The sequence below is a fragment of the Manacus vitellinus genome, unplaced genomic scaffold (assembly GCF_001715985.3).
Source record: "Manacus vitellinus isolate BGI_N305 unplaced genomic scaffold, ASM171598v3 scaffold_7_pilon, whole genome shotgun sequence".
Classification (NCBI taxonomy): Eukaryota; Metazoa; Chordata; class Aves; order Passeriformes; family Pipridae; genus Manacus; species Manacus vitellinus.
In genome coordinates, this window is record NW_021940813.1 from 3,727,235 (window position 1) to 3,751,561 (window position 24,327).

At 37.3% G+C, this 24,327-nt stretch overlaps 2 protein-coding genes across 11 annotated transcripts in view; one reads left to right on the top strand and one right to left on the bottom strand.

Annotated features, from left to right (window-relative positions):
* Positions 1-24,327, top strand: part of CASK (calcium/calmodulin dependent serine protein kinase) — a 148,257-nt gene that overhangs the window by 23,534 nt on the left and 100,396 nt on the right. For all 10 annotated transcript variants that reach the window (XM_018084098.2, XM_018084099.2, XM_018084101.2 and 7 more), the window contains exons 2-4: positions 7,612-7,717; positions 15,034-15,111; positions 16,350-16,422. In XM_018084098.2, the coding sequence (XP_017939587.1) occupies positions 7,641-7,717; positions 15,034-15,111; positions 16,350-16,422 (228 nt within the window). In that variant the 5' untranslated portion in view covers positions 7,612-7,640. The remainder of the gene's footprint in view (positions 1-7,611; positions 7,718-15,033; positions 15,112-16,349; positions 16,423-24,327) is intronic.
* On the bottom strand, positions 21,427-22,470 carry GPR82 (G protein-coupled receptor 82). The gene has a single exon (XM_018084106.2). The coding sequence runs from the start codon at positions 22,468-22,470 to the stop codon at positions 21,427-21,429; it is 1,044 nt and encodes a 347-aa protein (XP_017939595.1).

The window sequence follows — 24,327 nt, forward strand, 5'->3', positions numbered from 1 at the left end:
GATCATGACTTGAGAGTCAATGACTGTTTTCAATTTCCTTTCATTAATTATTGAAAACAGAATGTTAGGAGAAAAGTGTTTCAGATTTTACAGCAGAGGTTACAGAATGTCTTCAGCAGCAACTCCATTTCTGTTTGGAAATCCAAACTTATGACATTTTTAAAATTAATTTATGGAGTTTGTAACCCTAATTATGATTATCGTGTCCCTTCTTGAGTTTGTGAAACACTTCTGAGACTGCTGCTTTAGAGCAGAGAAAACTACTAACGCTATTTTGAAAGACAGATTTTCCATGTAATTAATTAAAAAGTAATGATCCAGAAAGTGTTACTTTAACTTTTCTATGTTTCCCCTTTTCTATGTTCCCCTACCTTAATGAACCTGCTGTGGAGTATAAACCAAGAGGCCATGGAATGTGGAAAGTCTGAGATGAGAGATATCCAGACTTTGTTCATGCTTGAAAAATAATGGATTTTTTCTTTCATCGTGATGGGTGCTTTGTAAAAAGTGGCTAAGAATTATCATTTAATTAAATGAAATTAAATTATTTGGGTTTAATTATCTGCAGTAGATAGATATTAATACTTTCAGGCATTCTTAAACATTTTTATTAGTTCAAGTTGATTCATTACCTAAAATATACCAGCTTATTTATGAATCATTGCTTATTTGCAGCCAGTAAAAATAAGAAGATGAGTTAAAGGAGGGAGAGTTGCTTTCATGGACACAGCCATGCAAAGCAACTTACAATGTCTGTCAGATACATGATTCTGGACAAGTCTGGTGAATGTATCAGAAGTTGTGAGAGAAAAGTGGGTTTTTTTCACACCCAGTTTCACGTTCATTGTAGCTGACAGAGCATAAAGTGAGGTAGGAAACTTGCCTTGTCTCAGCTCCAACTAAAAAGCCATTAACATGTTTATATTTCTGTCCAAACACTGAGGAAGAATAGAGTACCAAATGGAAGTTACACAGGATTTAGCAAACATCTATGAAGTCTGATTCCACGAAATTAAGATTTCCATAGGTTTCTGCATGGGGGGGCTCAGAAAGGGATTCTGGTTATTGAGTATTAGCTGTAATGAGGTTGTTCATTCTTCATGTCAATGTTTTGTTTCCAAATGCTACAGCTGCATTAAAACAAAAGATACTGGCGGGAGGTGGATTATCTCACATTGGCACTGCACTTGTTGATTACCATGGTGTTCTTATCAAGGGCCGCTCACAGCTATCTGCATTTGTTTCTTTTTGGGACGTGTTTTAAGGATGTTTGCTAGGGTACAGATTGATTATGCAGCAAAGGTTTAGTGACAATGGAGACACTTCGAAGGGAAAGGTGTGTACTGGTGTTTTGGCAGCAGCTCTGAATGCTGCATTTCCCAGCCTTATTTACTTTCTCCTTCCATATTCCTTTCCTTTCTTTTAACTATATATACATACTTGACTTGCTCACTGAGCCATTTCCCGTGCTAAAACTGCACGACACTGAGCTAGCGGAGACAAAAATTAATGTCTTTTTGTTTTGTTTTGTTTTTTTTACTGAATTAACACTGAAATGGTTTGGTGTGTGGTGTGACAAACTCCAGGCTTCTGCACAGTGGAACAGAGGGCAGGAATGTGTGTGGGATGAAGGGGGAAACAGCCAGCAGTTAAATCAGCTTGGCTACCGTGGAGCTTCAGCCACCCCAAAGTGTGTGGGAGGAGAGGCAGGAAAGCTTTTAGTGCTTGTTGAGGCAAAGCGTCATTAACTGGTCAGATGTATCTGTGTGATGAGGAGTCACTCACATATCCCAGGAAGGCAGGTGGTGCCGTTTTAATTAAGAGAAAGGGGAGTACTCTCTTGTGGAAGGGAAAAAAAATAAAAAGACAAATGTTTGGGACAGAAACATTGCTGCGGTTCTGTAGTATAGGAGTTTTCACTGCCAATGTCAATACAGGATGTTCCCACCTCCAGCTGCTCATTCCTGTTGCAGTGTGTTGGCTGCACTGCAAGCTTTTATGACTTCCTTGCTATATTATTAGGATAATTAAGCCTCAAAGTAATTTTCACTGAGCAGCAGGAATGAGCAAACAGAGAGGAGAGAGGGAAATTTTTTAAGCTGGCATTGCCCAGGAAGTTCACGTGGTTTTGGAAGCGTGGCCTCAGGTACAGTGTGGTTGGTTAAACTGGAGTTTGCTGTCGTGCAGGATGTGCTGTGTGCTTGTTACAGGATGATGTGAGGCAGAGGTGTGTAGTGGTGTGCTTGGTTTGGAGGAGTTGGGTCCTTTTTAGCCCCTTGAAGCACTGTGTCTAGTGCAGAAAGTGAATCAGACCTGTATTAAATATAAGTGGCAAGTTTTTGGTAATGGGAGGGGAAGAGGCTCCGGGACTGCCGGTTTCAGACAGCTCCAGTTGAGCCAAAGCTGAACTGATCAGCCTTGTGGTGCTTCTGTGAAAATACATTTTAATGAAGGGTAGAAGGCACTGGAGTGAAGTGTAGGGAGCGTGGAACAAGGAGAACACCAAGATCAGGGAAGGAGGAGGTTCACCATGGCAGAGCAGGTATCCCCAGCAGCCCATGGATGGCCCCTGCTGGAGCAGCAGCGAAGTGTGAGAAGGAAGGAGCAGCAGAGGACCCACTGTGGTGTACAGAGCATGACCCCCACGTCCTGCACCACTCAGAGCTGGGGAGCAGAGGGGTCTGGAGTGAAGAGTGAAGTTGAGCCTGGGAAAGGGGGGTGGAAATTTGTTGGTTTCATGTTTATCTTTTTGATTGCCTCTGCCCAAATCAATAAGTATTTATTTTAATTGGCCAAAATTAAGTTAGCTTCATCAAGTAAGTCTATTTTTCCAACAGTAGGAGCTGATAAGCAATCTCCCTGTCTTTGTCTCAACCCATGAGCTTTCTTGTTCTTGTTACTTGCATTTTCTAACCTCCCGCCCACTTGAGAGCAGAGGCTGAGCAGGAGCCTGGGTGGGAGTTTAACAGCTGGCAAAGGCTAATCCACAGGACTAAGCCCAATGTGTTTCTAGGGTGAAACAGGTGCTTCTGAGGTCTCAGTGTCTGCATTATCCATACTTCAGGTGGTGCATCAGGCACGTGTCCAAAGCACATAATTCAGGTTAGTTGCATATGAAAGAATTCCAGTTGGGATGGTTGGGAGCTTCTCCATGATGAGCACCAAAGGTTGGTAGGTGATCATGACACATCCAAGTGAACAAAGCATATTGATTTCCTTTTAAAACTTAGTACTATCATATCTATTTAAATTAAATATAATCATATTCTTGCTGTACAAAATATGTAGAAGTATTTTAAGCAAGAAGTTTACTCCTGATGTGGTTACTTCCTTTCAAAATACTGTCATACCCGAGCTGGGGAAGTAATCCTTTAAAGGGCTGAATCAGGAAAATCAGAATAGTGTATGTATGTAAATGAATTGTGTATATATAAAAGTGACATGTGTCTTCCATCTTGCTAAGAAACTTGGTGCTGTCCTTCCCCCAAAAAGATGTGGCTGCTGCAGTCTGTGCATGTCACTTTTAAGGTACTAAAATGGTGCTATAATGTAGGCTACTAGAGAGCATCTGATTCTTCCATACTGTGGGATACCATGAGTATACTTTGGAAATATGTTCGCTGTGTTTGAGATGTTTTAAAACCTTGGGTATCAGACTTCGAAAGGAAATTGGGTGTTTGCCAGAATTGTCAGAGATGCGTAGGATATTAGATCGTTAACTCCCATGAGAATTTTAAGTGATGCTCATGTTTTATATTTTCTATCAAAGACTGATATATGTTTCTTTGTGATTATTTAGAGAAGTTATCTTTTTAGTGCTTCCAGCAATTCACTTTCGCTGTCACTATCCACTCATGAGGCTGCATTTTCTCTGTGTGGTGATTATCGCTGGGAATTCCCCTTGCCATCTTTGAACTTTCCTTTGTTACAGAAGTCTGTCATGTCATTTTAACAACTTTAGCACCCTCTAAATAATTAGCCAGGTCTAAAATGGAAGCTTTAACGTCTCTCCTGTTGCTAAAAAAACCTCAAAGTTTTGTAAACAGACTGAAATTCTGGAACATTTATTGGTAACACTAGTAAAAAATGACAGCTTTTAAATGCTTTTCAAATTAGGATGTAACATATCAACCTGTGTGCTAAACAAGTTAAATGAAACACCAAGTTTTTCTCCCTATTTCTGGTTGTGTTACAATACCTTTCATGCAGCTGCCAGATAAACTTTTAAAGCTTGTACTTTTAAGCCTTGCTATTCTATTTATTATCACTGTTGTCATTAATGTTTAATTTTGAAAGAAGTGCTGACTGAGAAGTCTTAAAGAACAGACCAGAAAGTAATTTCTTCAGTTCTATTAAGAAGAGAAAAATGAATAGATGAAGTCTTCAAAAAGGATTCAGACATAAAGTTAAATAGTCCAGCAAGTAAAAGATGACAGTTTGGTTTAAATTTCAAGACCTTGTCTTGCCTTAGGGTATGTTCTTTTAGCTCAATTTTGTTTCCTAGTGAAGGAGACTGTTGTAAATATGAGACACATCACCATTACTAAATTAAATGTCACCTCTCGCTGCTTAAAGCTGACTTGCTGCATTGGCAGATTCTAGAGTTGTTCTGAATCTTTTGTAGGTGTTTGGAATGTGAAAGGCCTATTTTGATATAGGATCTGTGTCCAGGACCTTTATTACTACACAACATTGCTAAAATGCTCAGCAAAGGTTTAGAAAACTTAACAACAAATAGTTCATTCAGTGTTATATTCAGAATGATAAGTTACAAATAATATGGGGGTCAGAAGATAATAATGGGATTTTTCTTAGGAAATCTTCAGTCACCTGCTTGCAGTTCAACATCTACTCGGTTTTATGTTGCATTGACAACTGAAACAGTATCTGTAGGTACTTGGTATTTTATTTACCTCTGAGGAATCTGTGAAGGTGAAATTTAATTCATTCTGGTAAAAGCATTTGATAAAGAATTGAATAGATGCTGATGTCATTTTTTTCAGTGGAAACAATGAAATATATGTGCCATTTCTGCCTTTTCCCCTGCCTCCCTTTTCCTTTTTACTGGTCTTAAACATGACATATTTTGACCTTTGGGTCACAATCCAAATATACTTCAGAATTCATCATCTCTTTTCTGCCCTGTGGCTTTGTTAAATCAATGTGGTATGTACTTTTCTGTCTCATTATACCTAGTTTTCTTGTTCCTTAATAGGTCTACTGTTGAACAAGGCCCTGGTGTTTTTAAAATGGGAGTTTGTTCTGCACTTAGCCCTAAGACCCCTTAGTCATTCAAAACCTTGTTTTGTAATTTCTGTTCTTTTTTTTTTTTTCCTGTTTGGAGATTTTATTTTCCACTTTGTTTGTCCTTCCTCTTGTGCTGGTGCTCAGTCTGTGAGCAGTTGTTGTACTCATCCAATATTACACAGAGGAATGAGGGAAATGGCAGCATATACTTTCTTCCTCTCAGTTCTAACTCTCTTCAAATAAAGCCCACAAAGCATTAAATAAAGGAAGCAACCAAAATAAACTATTTTGAAAACAATTTTTACCTGTAAAGAAAGCAGGACTTTTCTGTAATTTCCTGTTGGATTTTCTCTTTGCCTTCCACTTAAAATAGATATTGGAGATCATGGTGAAGGGTGGTAGCATTAAAGTCATTATACAGTAAGAGGCTAAATAAAAGCACTGTATTTTCTGAAGATCATGGTCATTCACAGAATCACATAGTTTTCTGTTCTTCCATGCCATGCCTCGGTGTGCTTATCCGTGATCCTATTTAGGAAAGAGTGGATGTGCATTTCAGGGAACCTCTCTGCCTAGAAAAGAAGGGGTAACTATTTAATGACTAATCAAACCCGAAGTGTGATGGAAGGGAATGTTACAATATGGTTTTAGTAGTTGCTCTGCATGAAGGTGGTGTAAGAACTGATACATGAGTACTTTCAGGAGTGAAAGACATATTGCTGTTTTCTTACAGGACAGGATTTCATCTGTCTATAAAGGACAAATTTTACATTAATTTGTTCTGCATCAGTGAAAGATGCTTCTTTTTGCTGCTCTGCTTGCCCTTCCTATTACATAATGGTTTCTAAGGGGTTGCTCTGTCATTTTGCTTTTAGATTGTATTTGCAAGATTGTTAAGGGGGGATTCACGTAATGCAGGTGTAATATGAAAGTTCTAGTAAGGAAATTTGCATTTCATGAATCCAGACATTTTTCTTGGAATGAAATTCAGTCATTTCCAAACTCTGAGCATTTCTTTTGGATTTATGGATGACTGGAAGGTCCAAAGTCTAGCATAAATCTGAATTACCTGTTAAATGCTTCATATGAAAGAATGTTCATCTTGCTGCTTGTATCTTTCAATGTCATTGATTCATGTTAGAAATGTAAGAGGGCATGTAAAAATAGTGCATTTTAAATGTCATTTTAGTGTAACACAACAATATGGAGAACAGTTTCAAACCGAGAGACCATATTTTTATTTTTCCATTAATACATAGGTAAGTTGTTCTTGGAAAATGAACAATTGCATAGAAAGAGAATAGAAAAGGAAAATGTCTTATTTCAGAATTCAGACTGATATTTTCCCCACTTCTCAGGTTATCATCAAGACTATTCATTCAGGATTTTGCTATTCTTTCTAGAATCCTAGTGAATAAGTTAGAAAAAAAAGTTCAGGGATGATTAAACAACAAAAATATCAAGTAGTTTCAACACAGAAGAAAGAAAATTCAGTGTGGTTTGGATTTTTGCATTTCTATACCTGCAGAAGGATTTATTTGTGATCATAAAAAGTAAGAGTGTTGTTAGTTAAAAACAAAATCTCTCAAGCTTTGAGAGATTTCAGGGTGGTTTCTGCTCTTCTTTTAGTCACGACTTTTTCTGATTTTCTCTCTCTTCTCTAGAGATACAAGCTAATATATGCTGGTTAAAATTTGTGGCAGTGTCATTTCATATATTGTGATTTAAAAATAAATAACCACCATTAAGGAAGTAAACTACAGGAAATTTAATAAACATAAGAAAAAAAAGTCTGTGCTCATGAGGGTGGTCAGGTGTCAGTGTAGGCTTCCTAGACTGGTTGTAGAGTTTCCATACTTGGATATGTTCAAAGCCCAACTGGGTGTGGTCCTGGGCAACCTGCTCTAGTTGACCTTGCTTTGAGCAGGCGGGTCAGACTGGTGACCTCCAGGTTTTAATATTTCTGTAGTGTGGTGAAAGAGCCTGTCTTCTGTATTTGGGGATAACTTTGTAGTGATACTGCATATTTAGGATGAAAATGTTGGTGTAGTCTGCATATGTGCATTAAAAGAACTTACTACTGTGCAGTTTTTCAGATTATGACCAAGGAGATCTTTTATTAATAAGTCACTTCATGAATTTGTTTTGTGTGTTTATATTTTGAGATCTATTTGAGATTTTTAACTTAATTTCACACTAAAGTTCTGAAGTGGCATAATTAAATACCATCTCATCAGTGTCTTTTATAAAGATTAATGAATTTATTAGAAATTTCAGATGTGTACATCCTTCCAAACATTGTGTTCTGTTTTCAATTTTTTTTATTGAATAATAGCTAATTTACTACCTTCTTATCTTCCACAGATCTAAAGAGAGAAGCCAGTATTTGTCACATGCTGAAGCATCCTCATATTGTTGAACTGTTGGAGACATACAGCTCAGATGGAATGCTTTATATGGTCTTTGAGTTGTAAGTTTCTCTCTTTGTTTTTACCTTTCTTTGTTGTCATTTACTAAATAAAATCCTACAAGTGTGTCTGCTCACACCTGCGTGTTTTGTAGCTCAGAGGTCTGGAGTGCCATGAAAATGTTTATTTCTGGCAAGAACAGGTTGTCTCAAATTAAAAAAGTTGTCCCACTGGCAAAGTGGTGAACATCAGGGCTTTCTAAAGACAGGAAGCTGTTTATTGATGGCTGCTGTGTCCCTAACAAGGTTCATGAGAACAAGTTGAAAATCTGGTGATAGACATCATCCTTGGGTAGCTGATGATATTCTGTTCCAGTTGTGAAGTTTTTATTTTTTTCCAGATTGTTGCTACTTTAGCACTGCTTTTGCATTATTAGGTAAAAAAATAAAGCTTATTGGAGTATTTAGATATTCTTGTAAGTCAATATAACTGTTCACAATAAATTAAAAGAGGCCTTTGTCTAAAAGATATGTTTTGGAAGTTTCAATGTGAGAGTTTAGTAAGAAGGGTGACCAAAACATGACTTCAGCAGTGGACAGGTATTTTTAATCAACAGCAAGAAATAAAAAAGGAGGGCAAGCCCCTAAATCACCAGTTTTTGATTTGAGGGAAAATTATTAGTCCTTCCAGAGTTAAGTTTTATCTAAATGGGAAGGACAGAAGCAGACATGCAGAATGGTAATTTGTGCATGCTCTGTGTTCCATCTTCCTTCTCTCTTTGCTCTCCACCTACCAGCTCTTTTTTTTATGCTCCACATATATTCATTCCCAGTGTGTCTGGGCATACATGTTTGTACCTCTTGAATTTCTCTAATCTTCCTCCATTAAGTTTTCTGATGCATTTTACCTGCATTTACCTGGGTGGAGCAACCACATCATGCCAGTGTGTTAGGTCAGATTGACTTGTCCACTAGAGCCAAGAATTTGATTTGAGATATGCACTTCAAAAATAATTCTCACATGTTTTAACATTGAGGAAGTGGAAAGGCAAGAGATAATGGCAAAAAACCTGGGTAAAGATGAAAGTTGTTGTTTGAAAATCTTCTGCTTTTTTTTTTAGGTGATTTTATAAACTTATGATTTTGTAAAATAATTATGCTATGCTTTCCTCTCTGTACATTTTAATTAAATACTGACTTTGCATTTTTATTTTGTAAATCCCAAAGCATGGACAAGGGACTTTAATTACCCTATTATGAAATAATTATGTACACCTTGGGGAGACATACTCTGATAATTAACAAGATTTTGAAATGGAAAAAAGGTTTTGCTTCTATTTTTACTACGCTGATATGAGACAAAAGCAGTAATTATTTTTTTAATGGCAGGCCTATTATAATTTATGTTTGTATACATAAAAAATAAGTCTGAACAATTAGAATTACTACATAAATACTGTACCTGACTTCAGGCCACATGAAAGAAGGAATTACGAGGCTAAATTATTTGAAGGATAATAATTGTTTACCATATGTGTGCCCTTGTTTTCTTTGTACACTGCAAAACATCACTCTTTTGTAACAAAGTGATGGAAAATGAGGCAGTAGGAACACCTGTGCTCAAAATGTGGCAGGGAATGGAAGAGTTGTGGGCACAATGTGTTATGCTGAAGGGGATGCTTTGGTAAAGTGATTCAACAGAAGATTGATGTTTGCTGTGGAGTAAGAACAGCATTGTCTGAGTCTGCGTGGGTCAGTGACATACTGTGTAATTGTGACCATATTAAGAAACCTGTAGTTAGCAGAAAAGCATCTATGTACATTTAGGTAACTTATTTTCCCTCATACTGCCTCCCGTTCATTATGCTGTTATTGTAACAAAACTCAACTGATTTGCAACGAAGTTCTGTCCACACTAATAAAGTGAATTCATTAGGGTTTAGTTATTCAGAGGTTAACAAGAAGGGGAAGACACCAGGGATCTGCAAAGGAGATTTAAACCTAGCTGGTGATGAGCTGTTCATGGGCTGGCAGGTGCTTTTCAGGCCCAACACAAGAAATGCACAGAATAACTGAACCTAAAACTTTGTGCCATGACTTGTAAATGAGACACAGGTCCACTGCTGTTTCATAGTCTGTGAGCTGCGTGGAGCAGCTGCTGGGATGACCCTAAATATCTTGCCAAATCTATTGATACAAAAAAGTACAAGTTGAATAGGCAAACGTAGCATACACCTGATAACAACAGATTGTAACGCTCAGGAAAATATACAATTTGTGCCCAGTTTGGAAAACGTTGGTTAAAATAAACATTTAAAAAAACAAATCGCAATTCATAGAAACACTGATGAACATGAACAGTAGCAGTGAGGTTTAACACCAAAAATTGAGCTATGTCTTTAACCACTAATTATTCACAAATTTAAGCAGTCTTTAGAATGGGGTCATATGTGTGTTACCAGCAGGTTGCAGTCACCCATGTGGTGCTGCTGTATTAAACTGCAGAGAAGCAGTGGGTTGTAATAGATGAAGTGCATATGTAGAGTAAGAAGCAGACTCCATCCCAGAAAATCTTATTGCTGAAGTAAAATTATTATTTTAAAAGTACTTAGATGTTTTTACGTCATAAATGAGAAGGGATGTGCCTGTGCCAAATGATTTCCCTCACACACACCCCAGCTGCCCCTTAGAAGGGTAATGGACTCTTTACACTGATGGAAAATATCCCTTGGAGGCTCTAGAGAGGCCTTATATCTGAGAATGGCCAGCTCTACTCCCTGTCATACAGTTGCCGTTTCCTTTCCCATTCCTGGTGTTATTTGTTGACAGCTCTGTATAGAATCATAGACTCATTTAGGTTGGAAAAGACCTCTGAGATCATCAAGTCCAACCATTAATTCAGTACTACCACCACTAAGCCATGTCCCTAAACTCCACATCTAACACAACTTTTAAATAACCCCAGAGATGGTGACTCCATCACTTCCTGGGCATCCTGTTCCAGTGCTTGACAACCCTTTCCATGAAGAAATTTTCCCTAATATCCAATCTAAATCTCCTCTGGCACAACTTGAAGCCATTTCCTCTTCTCTTATCACTTTTTATCTGAGAGGAGAGACTGAGCCTCACCTGGCTACAATTCCCTTTCAGGTATTTGTAGAGACTGACAAGATCCTTGCTGAGCCTCCTGGTTTTACATAGAATGCTGTTTTCTGTTTAATGTGCAAGTATCACTTTTATATTCTGTTGCTTATTACATTTTTTTCTAATGATCATTGATTTTTTTCAAGGAGATACTTTGATTAGGTTCTGCTACTTGCAATGTTTCTAAAACAAGGCAAATATTCCTTTTTGAAGTGTCTGAAAACCACATTTTAGAGTGCATTACATGCAGTTTATCCTCACTATAATCAAAGTGTGTGGACTGAGAGTACTTTTGTGCTGAAGAGCTCAGAGAGAAGCAGTGAGTGGATTGCAGATACCTTCATATCTGGTCATTTGCAGAATATTGTCTCACCACTATACATAGGTGGGTTGTGGTTTTTTTAGTGCATTCTAAGAGAGTTTTGTCTTTTGGGGCATTAGAAGAACTGATCCATTTAGATTTAGCAGTTAGGATGTATATATATATGTATAGTTATATACATATAACATTGCCATTTAATCTAGATAACATGTAAAAATGCTTTAGTTTTAAATTCTCAAAATCCATAAAAGCAGTACTTTATCAGGGTTGCAGTTGGAACTGCAGGTGTGCATTAAGCATAAGTTGATGAACTTGTGGGGGTGCTGGTGGGTGACAGGCTGGACATGACCCAGCAATGTGCACTCACAGCCCAGGAAACCAAACATGTCCTGGGCTGCATCCAAAGCACTGTGGGGGCAGCAGGGCCAGGGAGGGGATTCTGCCCCTCTGCTCAGGTCAGACCCCACCTGCAGTGCTGCATCCAGCTCTGGGGTCCTCAGCACAGGAGGGACATCAACCTGTTGGAGCAAGGCCAGAGGAGGCCACCAAGATGATCAGAGGGACGGAGCAGCTCTCCTGTGAGGAAAGGCTGTCTCAGTCTAAAGGAGCCTCTAGACAGATGCTGAGAAGGCAAACTTGGGAACATCACTTAATTGTTCATAATGAACTAAAACCTGGGTGCAAATAAGAGTATTTTGACTTTTTTGGTCTTAATTTTCAGAGGTTACTACATAGAGCTTCAAGAAAAGCTAAATGCTGTAGTTTTTAAATTAATTTTTGGAAGTTTATTTGAGGTAAGTGATGATGGCAAGTATATAAAAGCTGAAGGAAAAAATGCCATTGTTCACAAGCCTTGAACATACATGGTACAAAATTCGGTAAACTCAGCTATGAGTAATGTGTCAACTCTTAATTTTTTTGGTTTTTTAAGTAATACTTTGGCTCCCTAAATAAAGCAGTGCTTCTAAAGCTTTCTGATTCTTCATCAGTAAATTAAGCTATAAGCCACATCCTATTAGGTCATCTGCAAATGCAAAGCTATCATACCCCAGTATGAAAACATAAATCTCTTCTGGAGCATAATGTCTGTTCTTCAGTCACTGTTAGTGTCACAGCAGATTTCTGCACTGAACATGATTCAGGAGTAAATTTTCTGGGCAGTGTGTAACTTATCCTCAGCATTGTGTAGAAGAGTAGAAAGATTTTCAAGATGAACAGCAGCACTGAGAGAGCTGTGGAAAGAGACATTTATCCAAAGGGCAGAGATCCAGGCACAGTTCTGCTAAAAATATGGAGGAATCAATAGTAGAATATGGATTAATTGGGGGACATAGTTCATGCTAATACCCAAACATTTGTGTGAGGTGGTATGTTTGGGTGGTTTATATATATGTATATATATGTATGTATGTATGTTTATATTATATATATATATATATATATATATGTTCATGTACCTGCCATGAGTGCCCTCTGCTGGTGTCAGGGGTTTTTCTCAGGTTATGAATGTAGTGATTTTTCCCAACTTTTTTTGCATCATCCACATAAGTCTTCAGCATGGATATAGCTTTTTTTTGTTTATTTCAGTGGATTTTAACTTATCTTTTTTTTTTTTATGGTTTTCACGTGCTTATGCTGATACTTACAAACCCTTGAGACTTCCTGAACTTTCATTACATCAGTATCCCAAAACTTAAATGCTCTTGTATCACACAAACCTTTCAGTTTCTGCAGAGGCATCTTGTAAGTGGTTGAGGTGTTGCTGAGTTTTTAGTCTGTTAGTGCACTGATTTTTCTGGGGTTTCTTATGACTGAGGTTGACTCTTGCTTTCTGCAGCCTCAGCTAGACAAAAGTTTTTTGGTTTTTAGGTAAAATTCAATATCATGTATTGAATGTATTGTATCACATGAGGTGATGCAAACCCTCTTTATACATTAAAAAAAATGTGCTCTTAAAAAAGGTTTTATCTTGTGAGAGTGGTCAGTTGAAGTCAGAGATTAAAATACACCTGCTGCATGTTTGTGCTTTGGAGACCAACAGAAGTCATCTTAATGGAATAAAAATTTCAAACATATTTGCAAAAAAAAATTAAAACTACCATATACTGGTAGAAAATTCAAATGAAAAATGCTGATATATGTAAGTGGGTGGTAGAAATACATGTTAAAGACTGTTCTGATTATGAATACCTTGTTTATTAAAGGGATGACACTCTTACTTCAGTGTATCAGCAACTGTTGATGCTGCTAAAAACCTTAAGTGCCTCTGGACCTTTATTTATACATAGTTTATAATAAGTCGGAGTGCAATTAGTTTTCTAAAGGGTTCTGCTGTTTCATGAGAATGACATCTCACTTTTGGTAGTTGATCAGACATCTTGTATGTTCTACAGTGCGAGCAAACGTTGGAAGAGTGATTGACATGAGAGATTTTTGCAGTGAAATCCAGGTTTATGCTGCTCTCCTTGAGCCTGACCCCACGGCTGCTGTGCAGGGCCATGTGCAGTGCAGCACAGCACATTCTCTGGGGGATGTTCAGCCCTGTACACAGACAAACTGTAAGAAATTGAGCAAGACAGAAAAACCACTGGGGAAAAAAACCTACAGAGGAATATATTGATGCAGTGAAGAGCATTCATGGTTTGGCAGTGTGGGTTTCTTTGCACTTCTCAATGTGCATTTTGGTCGCGGGTCTCTCTTACAGTTGTCAGTGCTCTATCCACATGGTAGTGTATTTTGTATGGGGATACCTTTTGGATTTATTTGGGAATTAAAGCTTCTGCACATGACTTGTGACTCCCTAAGAAGTTTATTATTGCAGGTATGTAACACAGCAAAAGTGATTGATGCTGACATTCTGGTTAACTTAATGAAACAGCCTGGTAATGTTGGCTTTCTAGACACCTTGCAAATTCTCCTTTTTTTTTTTTTTCCCCTTGAGTCTTTATGGAGAGGAAAAAGAAGAGGTGTGAAGGCTGAAAATGACATGTTACAACCGATATTTTTGGAAGTGCCTTGTTAAATGTGAATTATGTTATTTTTATTGTTCCTGTTAACTCTTGTTACTCTCTCTCCTTGCCCCATCAAGCTGTGAATATTTCTAGATATCAATCTACCTTAGGTCACTTACAGGAAAGGGAAAAGGAGGGCAGTTCTGCCACTCCACACTGCTTTAGTTTTTGAGAAATGGCAGTCTAATTTCAGCCTAAGATCTATGAATATACCTGCATCTAAAGTGTAATACAACTTATTGTGGGAAATTAGATCAGAAAGACTACAGGCAATTAGGGAGAACAGGAAAAAGGTATCAAGAGCTAGTGATACAGTATGTGGGCTGTCACTGTTCTCAGGTGACTTCAGTGAGGCTGTGAGGTGTAAAATCTCATCTTGACTGCTTAATTATCCTTACAAGAAAATGCCAACTGGAAAGACTGCACTACATTTCTAGAGTATTTCTTAAAGTCTTCATTTAAAATTCAATTTGAGTAAGATTTTTTTGTTACTAGAGTCATTATTATAGAATTGCACTTGTAGTTCTTATACAAACACACTTAACCAAATATCAGACGTTGACTGTTAACTTGCAGAACCTTCTTGTACAGAGCATTGACTTCCTGCTGTCTTGCACACCTTACTCAATGAGCAGTTTGGCAATAAAAGAGATGTTTGGTATTGCTGGTGTTTTGACAGAATTGTTATATGACGTCAGGGACATAAAATAGTTAACCTGTGCCAAGCCATTTTCTATTAGATTACCTATTAAATGCTCTTTTAGGGTGCAATGCACGGTACATGTATCCAGAGTATTTTATGTAAGATTTATGTAAATGGAGCAAATAGATCTTTTGGAGCATTTTTATGTAATTGATTATAGTTATCTGTCTTAAGCATTTTTCCCTCTTTTTACCTGCAGTATGGATGGAGCAGACCTGTGTTTTGAAATTGTGAAGAGAGCAGATGCTGGATTTGTCTACAGTGAGGCTGTAGCCAGGTATGTATTATAATTTTAATTAATCCCGCAGGATAAATAGAAAAGAACGGAATATACTGTTGCACAATCTGTTAGCTAAAAGTCAGACTACTATAAGTAATCCTGTTTCCACACTCTAGATGTTTATTACAATAATTAGCATTTTGTCATTTGCCAGTTATATATTTGAATGAGATTATTGAGTAAAACAGTATTTCACATCCAATACTTGATTGTCTGTCTTTGCTTTTTTTGGATCTCTCATGATGCCATTAGGTGCCTTGCCTGACAGGTGTGAATTTTACTGGTCTTGCTAGATGGAGTTGTCTTTTCTTTTACTGGCTTATGTATCACTTTATTTATGGTCACTTCAACTTTTGAAACAGTATGAGAGAGTCTATAAAACTGCAGAAGGATAATAAAAACCAGTGTCCTAGTGGCACAGTTGTTGACCTCAAAGCCCATGAGGTTATTTTTTTACTTTTCTCCACACTGCAGATTTTTTAGCGCTGTAGAAACCAGATTAGAAGAGACATCAAGAGGTCTTTATGTCAACCTCCTGCTCAAGGCAGGGTCAGCTTGGCATTTGAATCATGTTGCTCAAGACTTTGTCCAGTGGGTCCTAGAATACTTTCAAGGATGGAGACTCCACAGCCTCCCTGAGCAACTTGATTGCAGTGCATAGTTATGTTCCTAGAGAAGAACCTTCCCTTTAACCAACTGGAGCCTCCAGAGGACAAGGATTGCCTCCCTGAGCCCGCAGTAATGCTCTGTCTGATGCAGCATAGGATGCTCTTGGCTTTCTTGACTCTGCTATGGTCAGTGATCTCTTAGGACGTCCTTTGGACACAGGGGAGAAAGAAGTCAGTCTCCAATCTGCACCAAGAAAGCCATGGTCTTGGTCCAATACTTTTCCAGATAAATCAGGCACTTATTTCCTTTCTGTGTTTTGTTATTAAAAAAATGGACAGTCCTGACTTCCTTGTTATTTGAAGCAGAATTATTGATCATTTGAAACCTTACAAAAATACAGATTTTTCTTTTCTGATTTTCCTTGGCTTCAATCAGAATAATTCTCAAACTTTAGCTTGTATTATTCACTATTATAAACACAAATTCATTCTACAGAACCCTGTATATTTGAGGTTAAGTTGGTTTGATTAGTTTTATGTAATTAGACTCTTAAAACTTAGTTTGTTACATGTTTATGGTAGTTTTTCCTGCAGGTTTGTCATGTATAACGTGTTTGTCTTTTTCAGTCATTACATGAGGCAGATATTGGAAGCTCTACGTTACTGTCATGATAATAATATAATTCACAGGGATGTGAAGGTAAGGGGGTTTAATTACTCTTTTTTTCTTCACCACAATAGTGTCAACTACTGAATTTCAATTTCTGTAATTTAGAGAAAGACAGGAGCTCTAGAAAAGGAATCTCTATTTGCTGAGTGAATCTTTACTCTTATTGTCTCATGTAAGATTAAAGATCTCTAATTTCATCAATATAGAACATTTAGGAGATCTGTACTCACAAATTACACATGCATTTGATTAAAACTTGCTTTGAAAGTCAGTTTAATTTCTAGTTTTTGAATATTCAAATGAAATCCGCTTGCATTTTTGTCTTGTTAGGAAAATATGTATATAAATTAATTGCATAAATTAAACTGGAATTGGTAGTTCAAGGGCATCAATTTGACAGTATAATGACAGTCCTCATCCACACTAAGATTTCAGAGATGCACATGCTTAAATGCTACAGTATTGGTAGTATTATCTACTTTTTGCAGCCAGTCTTAAGCATTTATTATCATGAAAACTTCTCTAATATAAACAAGTTTGTGAGGAGAAATGCAGTGTTTTACAACAGCATATGTACACTCTCTTTTTGATCTGGTGAATTTTGTACTATTTCTGTCAATATTTATGGAAGTAGTTTGTCCCAAAGTATTTTAATGTAAGTAATTGGGAGTTTTAACTGAAGTGGGTTTGACAGTCTTCAATTTGAATATACAATTTCTTTGTTAATGTTATTACTTATAGATAATATATAGTTAATAGTTATTCTCACTTTTCTGAGAGTTTGGTTTTATTCAAAGTGAACCAAACACTGTAGGAAGTAATGAAAATTCTAACAAGCTCTGATGGTGCAGTTTGAGAAGTGAATCTTGGGCTTTAGTGGGTAAGAGAAGATTCAAACTCCTCCAGGTGATCTGTGAGGGAAGAGAGTACAGACACTGGGCTGATGATTTTCATTTAAGGAGTCATTTGTTCTTGTGTACACATACATCACAGACTTTCCCAGCCTCTTACTCCTTTGCTTCTAGAATCAAGAAAATTATTGCATAATAGGCTTTTTAGTTTTTTAAAGTTTGGTATTTTAAAAGTAATTTCTTACGTCAAATTCAAAGGATGACCTTGTAATTCATGGTAGAATGTCTCATCATGTTCTGTCTTGAAGGTTTTGAATTCTTTTAATTGTTCATTTTTGATAGCGCATAAGAATTTCTGAATGAACATCATCTTTTTGTTGCTGTGTCTTTCTGAAAACTCCACTTGGTTTTGTTGGACCATGTGCTTGAACAAAAACAAATTTCAGTTTCAGGGGTATCTGAGGGAGGCCCATTTCACTGTGTGTAAAGTGGGAATTTATTTTAGATTCTGAAAACCTCAGAATCACAGAGTTTTTTGAGATACTATCCTTAGAAATAACTCTGTTCAATTAGATTAGAAAAAATGTGTCAGTGTAAAGCAGTGTAAACCAACAGTGTTTCATGTTGGCAAAAGCAGTGCAGAACTGCAGGGTTTGGGTGCAGAACACATTAAGCTAACTGCAGTATCCCAGCTCTAGATGTCACTGTAGGCAGTGTTTTGAAAGGAAGTAGACTAAATGACCAGTTTCCAAAATACCTGAATGGATGAAAGTGCATTTATAAAATCTGTAATGTTGATGAAGTCATACTACTTTTTTTTTCCTTTTAAGCTTTCTGTGAGTGTTATTTTGAACTGCAAAATATTTGATCATCGTCTGATGCACAGGAAAATTTGCACCTTATAGCCCATGCAAGGATTAGGTGTCTTTTAGCCACTTTTGTGCTCACTTAGCTCCTTGACTGATTTGGTAGAACTGCACAGGAGTACTTAGTTTGCTGTGTTCTTGTGCCAGAAACTTCACCTGACTTCTCCAAATGACAAGATGTACCAAAGCTTCTGGAGCACTGTGCAGCCTGTGACAAACTCCCATATGCTTCAGATTCACCTCTGATGACAGAATCAAAACATGAAAGCTTTCACAAGATGACCTGTAGTCACCTTGCTGTGTCAGAAATACCCAAACGATGGCTACCAAAAGCAGCAGCATTGAAAGGGAGTTTTTTTCCAATACAGAATGTTATTGCACAGCAGTTTGTGAACAGAATAATCTTTATGTAAGAGAACAACAAAAGGGAAAGGAGAGTAATGTTGGTCTGAAATGAGATGTTTGTCTTTTCCTGTAAAACTCCTGCTACGGTTTGAGTCTCATTTGTCGCTTGTTCATTTGTGCAATAACTGCAGTGGAATGGTTTTTATCAGTGAAACATCAAGAGGTTTTGCAATCTTCTGTTAGCCTATATTGTGATGTTTATGTAACATTTTCCATAGTTGCAGATCTTGTTATAAAGATACCTTTTAGTAAAACTGATACAGGAGTAATTTAATCACATCAAGAGCTTTAGTTGCTGGGATTTTCTCCTTAATTCATTCCAAATACTCCAACTTGATGCCATGATTTCCACATAGTTTGAGTGTTTGTGTGTGTTTCTGATTAGCAAATTGATTGGTGTGCAACTGGAGTTGGGGCAAGCTTGTCAGCGAAATGCAGACATCCAAAATTTTTACTGTAGGTTATCTTGGTAGGTATGAATGCTTACTTGCAGTGTGGTCATGTGAATAGATGAAACTGCTTAAGCAAAATACATGAATTCTGCCTTCTCTGCTATTAAGATTCAGTTCAATATTTCTGTGACTGGGAGTAAAAACACTTTTTCCAGGGAATAGGACTAAGCCTTATGCACTGTCCTGTGTGTCATATACAAATCTGAGTTGGTCCGGGTGACTTGAGACTTGATCTATGCATAGATTTGAATGTTGATTTTTGGACTGTACAGAACTTAATTAACCATATGAATTCTGAGAGCACACTCAGTTACCACTTCTGTCTTTCATTGCCTGAACTGCCTGTAGTTCAGTACTTCAGATCTTGCCAGTAGTTTAACACTCTTACACTTCTGCTTTTAGGCATATCTGGGAAATGAATAAAACTAGTGGACATGTATTTATGTGTTTATAACTCTATATTCAACTACATTAAAAAATTACCAGAATAGAAGCTGTTCTGTAAGACCATCTTCTCTTTCCAGTCTTTGAATATGCAAAACAAGAAATCTGTTGCATGTTGCTTTCCTTCTACTCTTTTCACTTTGAACTTCTTTTATGCTTTCTGCGAACATTCAGTAATGACTGGTGCTTCTTCTGTATTTTCAAGAAGTTATTAGATCCTTGAGATCCAGTAGAAACTTCTTGGTGAGGATTTTCTTACATATTAAATTGTTTATAAGTTATTAAGACTGCAAAATGACTAACGAGGTGGAACTGAAGTGTCCTACCTGGCCATGTTTTTTCTGAGGAGCTCTTCCTCATTCAATGCAGAAGTTAAGAGACTCCAAGAATAAAGCTTTCAGTACCTTTTCTCAGTGCTTATTCAGGCAGTACACTTTTCTTCCTCTTTATGTCTAGTCCTCTGCTTCCTATCTCAGAGTCCCTCTGTTTTGTCCAGCCCTTTTCCTAGTGTACCTTTAGCTGTTTGCTGGGTCATCAGAAGCAGTTTTGCTGAGAATTATATTTATGCTGCTTGGCCTTAGAGCTCAACATTTAATGCTTTCTGGTCAGTAGGTTTATATGTTTCAGTCATTTGCCCAGACAGTCAGAAAACATGTGTTTTCTGATTGATGAGCTGGCTACCCATGCAGCACATTGGAATGGGTTAACCAAAAAGTAGACAGGCACTTGTAGCCTTTAAACTGCTTTGCAAAGTGTGCTGTGCATATTTGCCTTAGGATTTTGTGTTCACTGCAATGGAAATGAATTTTTTTTTTTAAATTACTATGCAATTGACAAGTCACCTTCTAACTTCTGATTTGGCCACAGGATGTCTAAGCAATGCAAGAAGTTTGCCACATCAGCTGTGTTATGCTGTAGTATTTTTCTGTCTCTCCCTCATGCCTTTCAAGTTTTCTGGGATTTTTCCTCCATGAACTATTCTCCCCAATGCTAGACCAACGTAGTACTCAATTTGTAGTTTCTCGAATTGCCTGTACTGCACAAAAGCTTTTCCACCATTTCAAAGAAGAAAAACTTTGATGCAATTAAAAAATTTAAAGGAGACATAATCTTGAACAGACTACATAGGAAAAAAGCAAGGCATGTATCATTTTTTGGCACTACGTAGAAATGTTGGAGTGAGATCTTGCTAAGAGTCTATCACAATGTTGTATTTGATTAGTAGTTCCCAAAGTTTTGTTCATTTCCTTGTCTTTTTGATAAGTGCTGGGGAGCAAGTGGTTGTTACTAGAAGGGTTGGAGAAAGAATGATTTCAACCTATGCTACCATCAACAACTCTATGTTAAGAGAAACAACCACAGTCAGCCACGTGCTGAGGTATCCTAACAAGTGCAGCTACATTCCCTATAAAATATAATTAAGAAAGGACAGAAGTTTTGGATTCTGAGTTTGTATCTGTGCAAATTATAGGGGTGCTTTGGTAGTGAACATATTTGCTCACCCCGACTTGCAGCTGCTGATCTAAAACCAGTCTTGTCAGTGGCACTGAGCATCTGTGGAGGACTTGACTGCTCCATTCAGTCTTGCTGTAGTTACTTGGCCATCAGTTGTGGTTCAACCATTCCAGGGCAAATGTCTGTGCTTTTTTCAGCCTTTTTTGTAAAGGAAACTTGTGTCCAAAACCTGGGGCTTTTTTTGATGATGGGCAAGAACTGGGTCCTCAACTTCAGCCTAGTTTCTGCCTTCTTCCTTGATTTTTTAGGTAAAAACGCTGTCCATAGGTGAAACATAAAATATCTTTTGCATTTCATGAATGGATGGGTATTACACAGTTCACTGTACAGATTGCTTGGATTCATTTGGATATACACATTGAATTTATTATGGCTAATATTGATGTAGCAAGCAAGATGATTTGAAAAAATACAATGTTATTATTTTATTTGAATATTTACCACTTCATATCAAAACATGGCCATAGGTAGTTAAAATCAGTTTGTTGATTGTTATAGTTACTAAAATCTTTCCATATTCCTTCCCATTTCAGTGAAAATATCAACGTCACGTTTTTGATGTTCTGGTGTGGATTTTGTAAATAGGCCATAAAGACTTTTCTTAAATGTTTTATCTAACAGAAGGGTTATAACTGGATCTAAACTGCTTTTAGCAGCAGCAAGGCAAGTAAGGAAATTTTTAATTTCCACTAGGTAGTTTAACCTTGGGCAGTCATTATGTCTAAGCAGTATGTAAAAAAGAGGCCTAAAAATATGATACGGAAGAAAGCAGGCAGTTAATATCATCTGGATGACAAGAATGTTTCTTTTCACTTTACTGTAAATTAGATGTTTTTCTCCGATACAGCTGGTTTTTTGTATGTTATTCAGATGTCTGGTAAGAGAATAGTACGACCACAGAACTGTCATAAAAGACACAAAAAAACATGCAGTGGCAACAGAACCTGCAATCATTGCAGTAAATTCACTAGCTTCTACCTGGATGTTGTAGCAGCTGGGAAGGTATTCCAAAGCCCTTGCCTGGACATCATATGTTATAGCTGTTACTGTTATGCAGAGCACAGTAAGCCATATACCGATGCACAAATATTTAGCAAATTTTGGCTGACGAAACGCTTGAAGCAAACATCTGGAGAAGTTTTCATGAACTGCTTGGGAGTACTGTGTGTCACAGTTCTTCCTCAGCGTTGCATACTGGCTCAGAGCAATGGAGCACAGGATGATAATGGTCACGTACATGCAGACGTGCATGACCAGAGTCCCAAGGTGATGTGCTATCCGGCATTCCAAGGACTCGTAGCTCCAGCGCTTCCCTCCTGCAAAGTAGGCAGCCAGGAAGGGCATTGTGCTGCATACAAACAGATTGGCAGTCACGAGGTTTGCCAGGTAAATGTATTGTGTTCTCCTTGTGGGCGCTTTCCTTAAAAATATCCAGGCAGCGAGAATGTTTCCAAAGCTTCCAGCAGGGAATAGGCAGGAGTAGATGACAGGGAGAGCTACAGTGGTAGCTGATGATGGCTGAAGAAAACATGTTGAATTGTTCATTTATGCCAGTATATCTTGAATGAATGGTCAGAGCTGAAAAACAATTAAAAAATTATTCTTCTGTAGTGTTCATTTAACATCTCTTTTATTCCTTGCTCATATCTCAGCTGTTTCTGTTTCTCCCCTACTTTTCAGTGTTCCCAACAGCTGTTTGATGCTGTTACCATCTTGAGTTTGCATGAGGTTACAGTTTGAGTGTTCTCTTCCACTGAGATTTTGTGAAGAAAAGTTGGCTGATGTTAAACCCCTAAGATTTTATGTGCATAGAATCTAACAAAATAAATTAGGAACTGAAGGTTCAGGCTAAGGTCTGGCAATAACTTCTGCAATCTTAGTTTATTTCTCAGCCTGCTGGAACATCTGTAACCTAATTTGGAAACCATTTTAAACCATTTAAAGTTTACATAAGCAAATTAAATGCAAAGTATTACTTTGCAGAAATGCAGAGGAGCATCCAGTACCTCCATTTAAGTACAAATTAGACTCAGTATGATGTAGGAATCTGGCTAAATGCATTTATTTTGTGCTCAAGTCTGTATCTAATCTTGTTTTATCAAAACTCCAATATTAGATATACATTTAGTCTATATTTGTAAACATATAATATGGTTGTCCAAAACTGCAATATATTTATTTTTTCCAAGATCAGTTTTCAATCTTTTCTCAATTTTCAAACTGAAAATAAGAAATCAAAGCTCTATACAATGACTGTGTATAAAAACTGGTATTTCAACTTACTAACCTGTACTGGAGAGCTTTTACTTTTGTATGCATACATACATTTTAGTGCAGTGTATCCTAGTTAGCTTTTGTTTCGTGTAAAATCATATGGAACAAATTAAGAGATTTCAAACTTACAGACAGATAATAATTTTTTGTAGACAGCTGTAAGCAAATGAACTCAGATGCTAAAGAGGATTCTGTGTAGGTATGATAAAAAGCTGAGATGCTGAGTTTAAAACTCTGCTGTAGGCAGTGTTTGACCACTTGCAAATTAAACTTAAATTAAAAAATTAACTTTCCTGGCTGTTGCAGTTTAGTATGCACTGAGTTCATGTCTTGTTGAACCAAAATGTTTATGACAAGTTAAATTCACAAAACAATTGCTGAATGTACTCATTTAAAAGTCTAATGATAATTTTTGTGTCAATGACCAAATTTTGTCAGGTAAAACAAAGTAGTAGTTTGAAGCTTACCTGTGCAAACTGCAGGCACCTTCCTTTGCTGAGAGGAAATATTTCTGTCTGATGGCTGTTCTGTCTCCACTGCTGCAATGAAAACGGTGACACTTGGATCTGGAAAGTACAGTTAAGAACAATATCTCTCTGACATAAGTAGGTTTTCAGAGTGTGCACTTTTCTTTCACAGTGTCAGAAAGCAGCTGGGCATTTAAAGTTCAGACAAGATGATATTGTCTGTACAAAAAACTTAAAAATTAGGTCAGGATAAGCTCCATTAGGGAAATGACAAAAAATGAGGTAGTGTGGAAGAGTGATTGTAACAGTCCTTTGGGGTCATGTAGGTAAGGCACAGAAACATCTTGCAATCCTTATATAGTACTTTCCTCTTTTTGGGGGTTGGAGGGGTTCTCTTTAGGACTGCCCACTTTCCAATGTGAATAAAAAAAAAAAGAAGTTGCTATTTTATGTGTGAAAACTTGTCTTTTCAATGACATTTAACAGTTTTTCAGCTCAAGGAACTATCACAAAGCTGACTATCTGTTCCTGAAGCCCACATACAATATTATTGTGTCAGTGTCTGTCCAGACATGAGTGACCAAATGAGTGACAGGAGCACATCTCTCCTGTCTAGTCAGGAGATGGATTGTGGGGAAGCAATTTTCAGCTGACGCATCAT

Bases quoted from the DNA above. Each gene is read 5' to 3' on its own strand.
- GPR82 (XM_018084106.2), bottom strand. From the start codon at position 22,470: ATGAACAATTCAACATGTTTTCTTCAGCCATCATCAGCTACCACTGTA.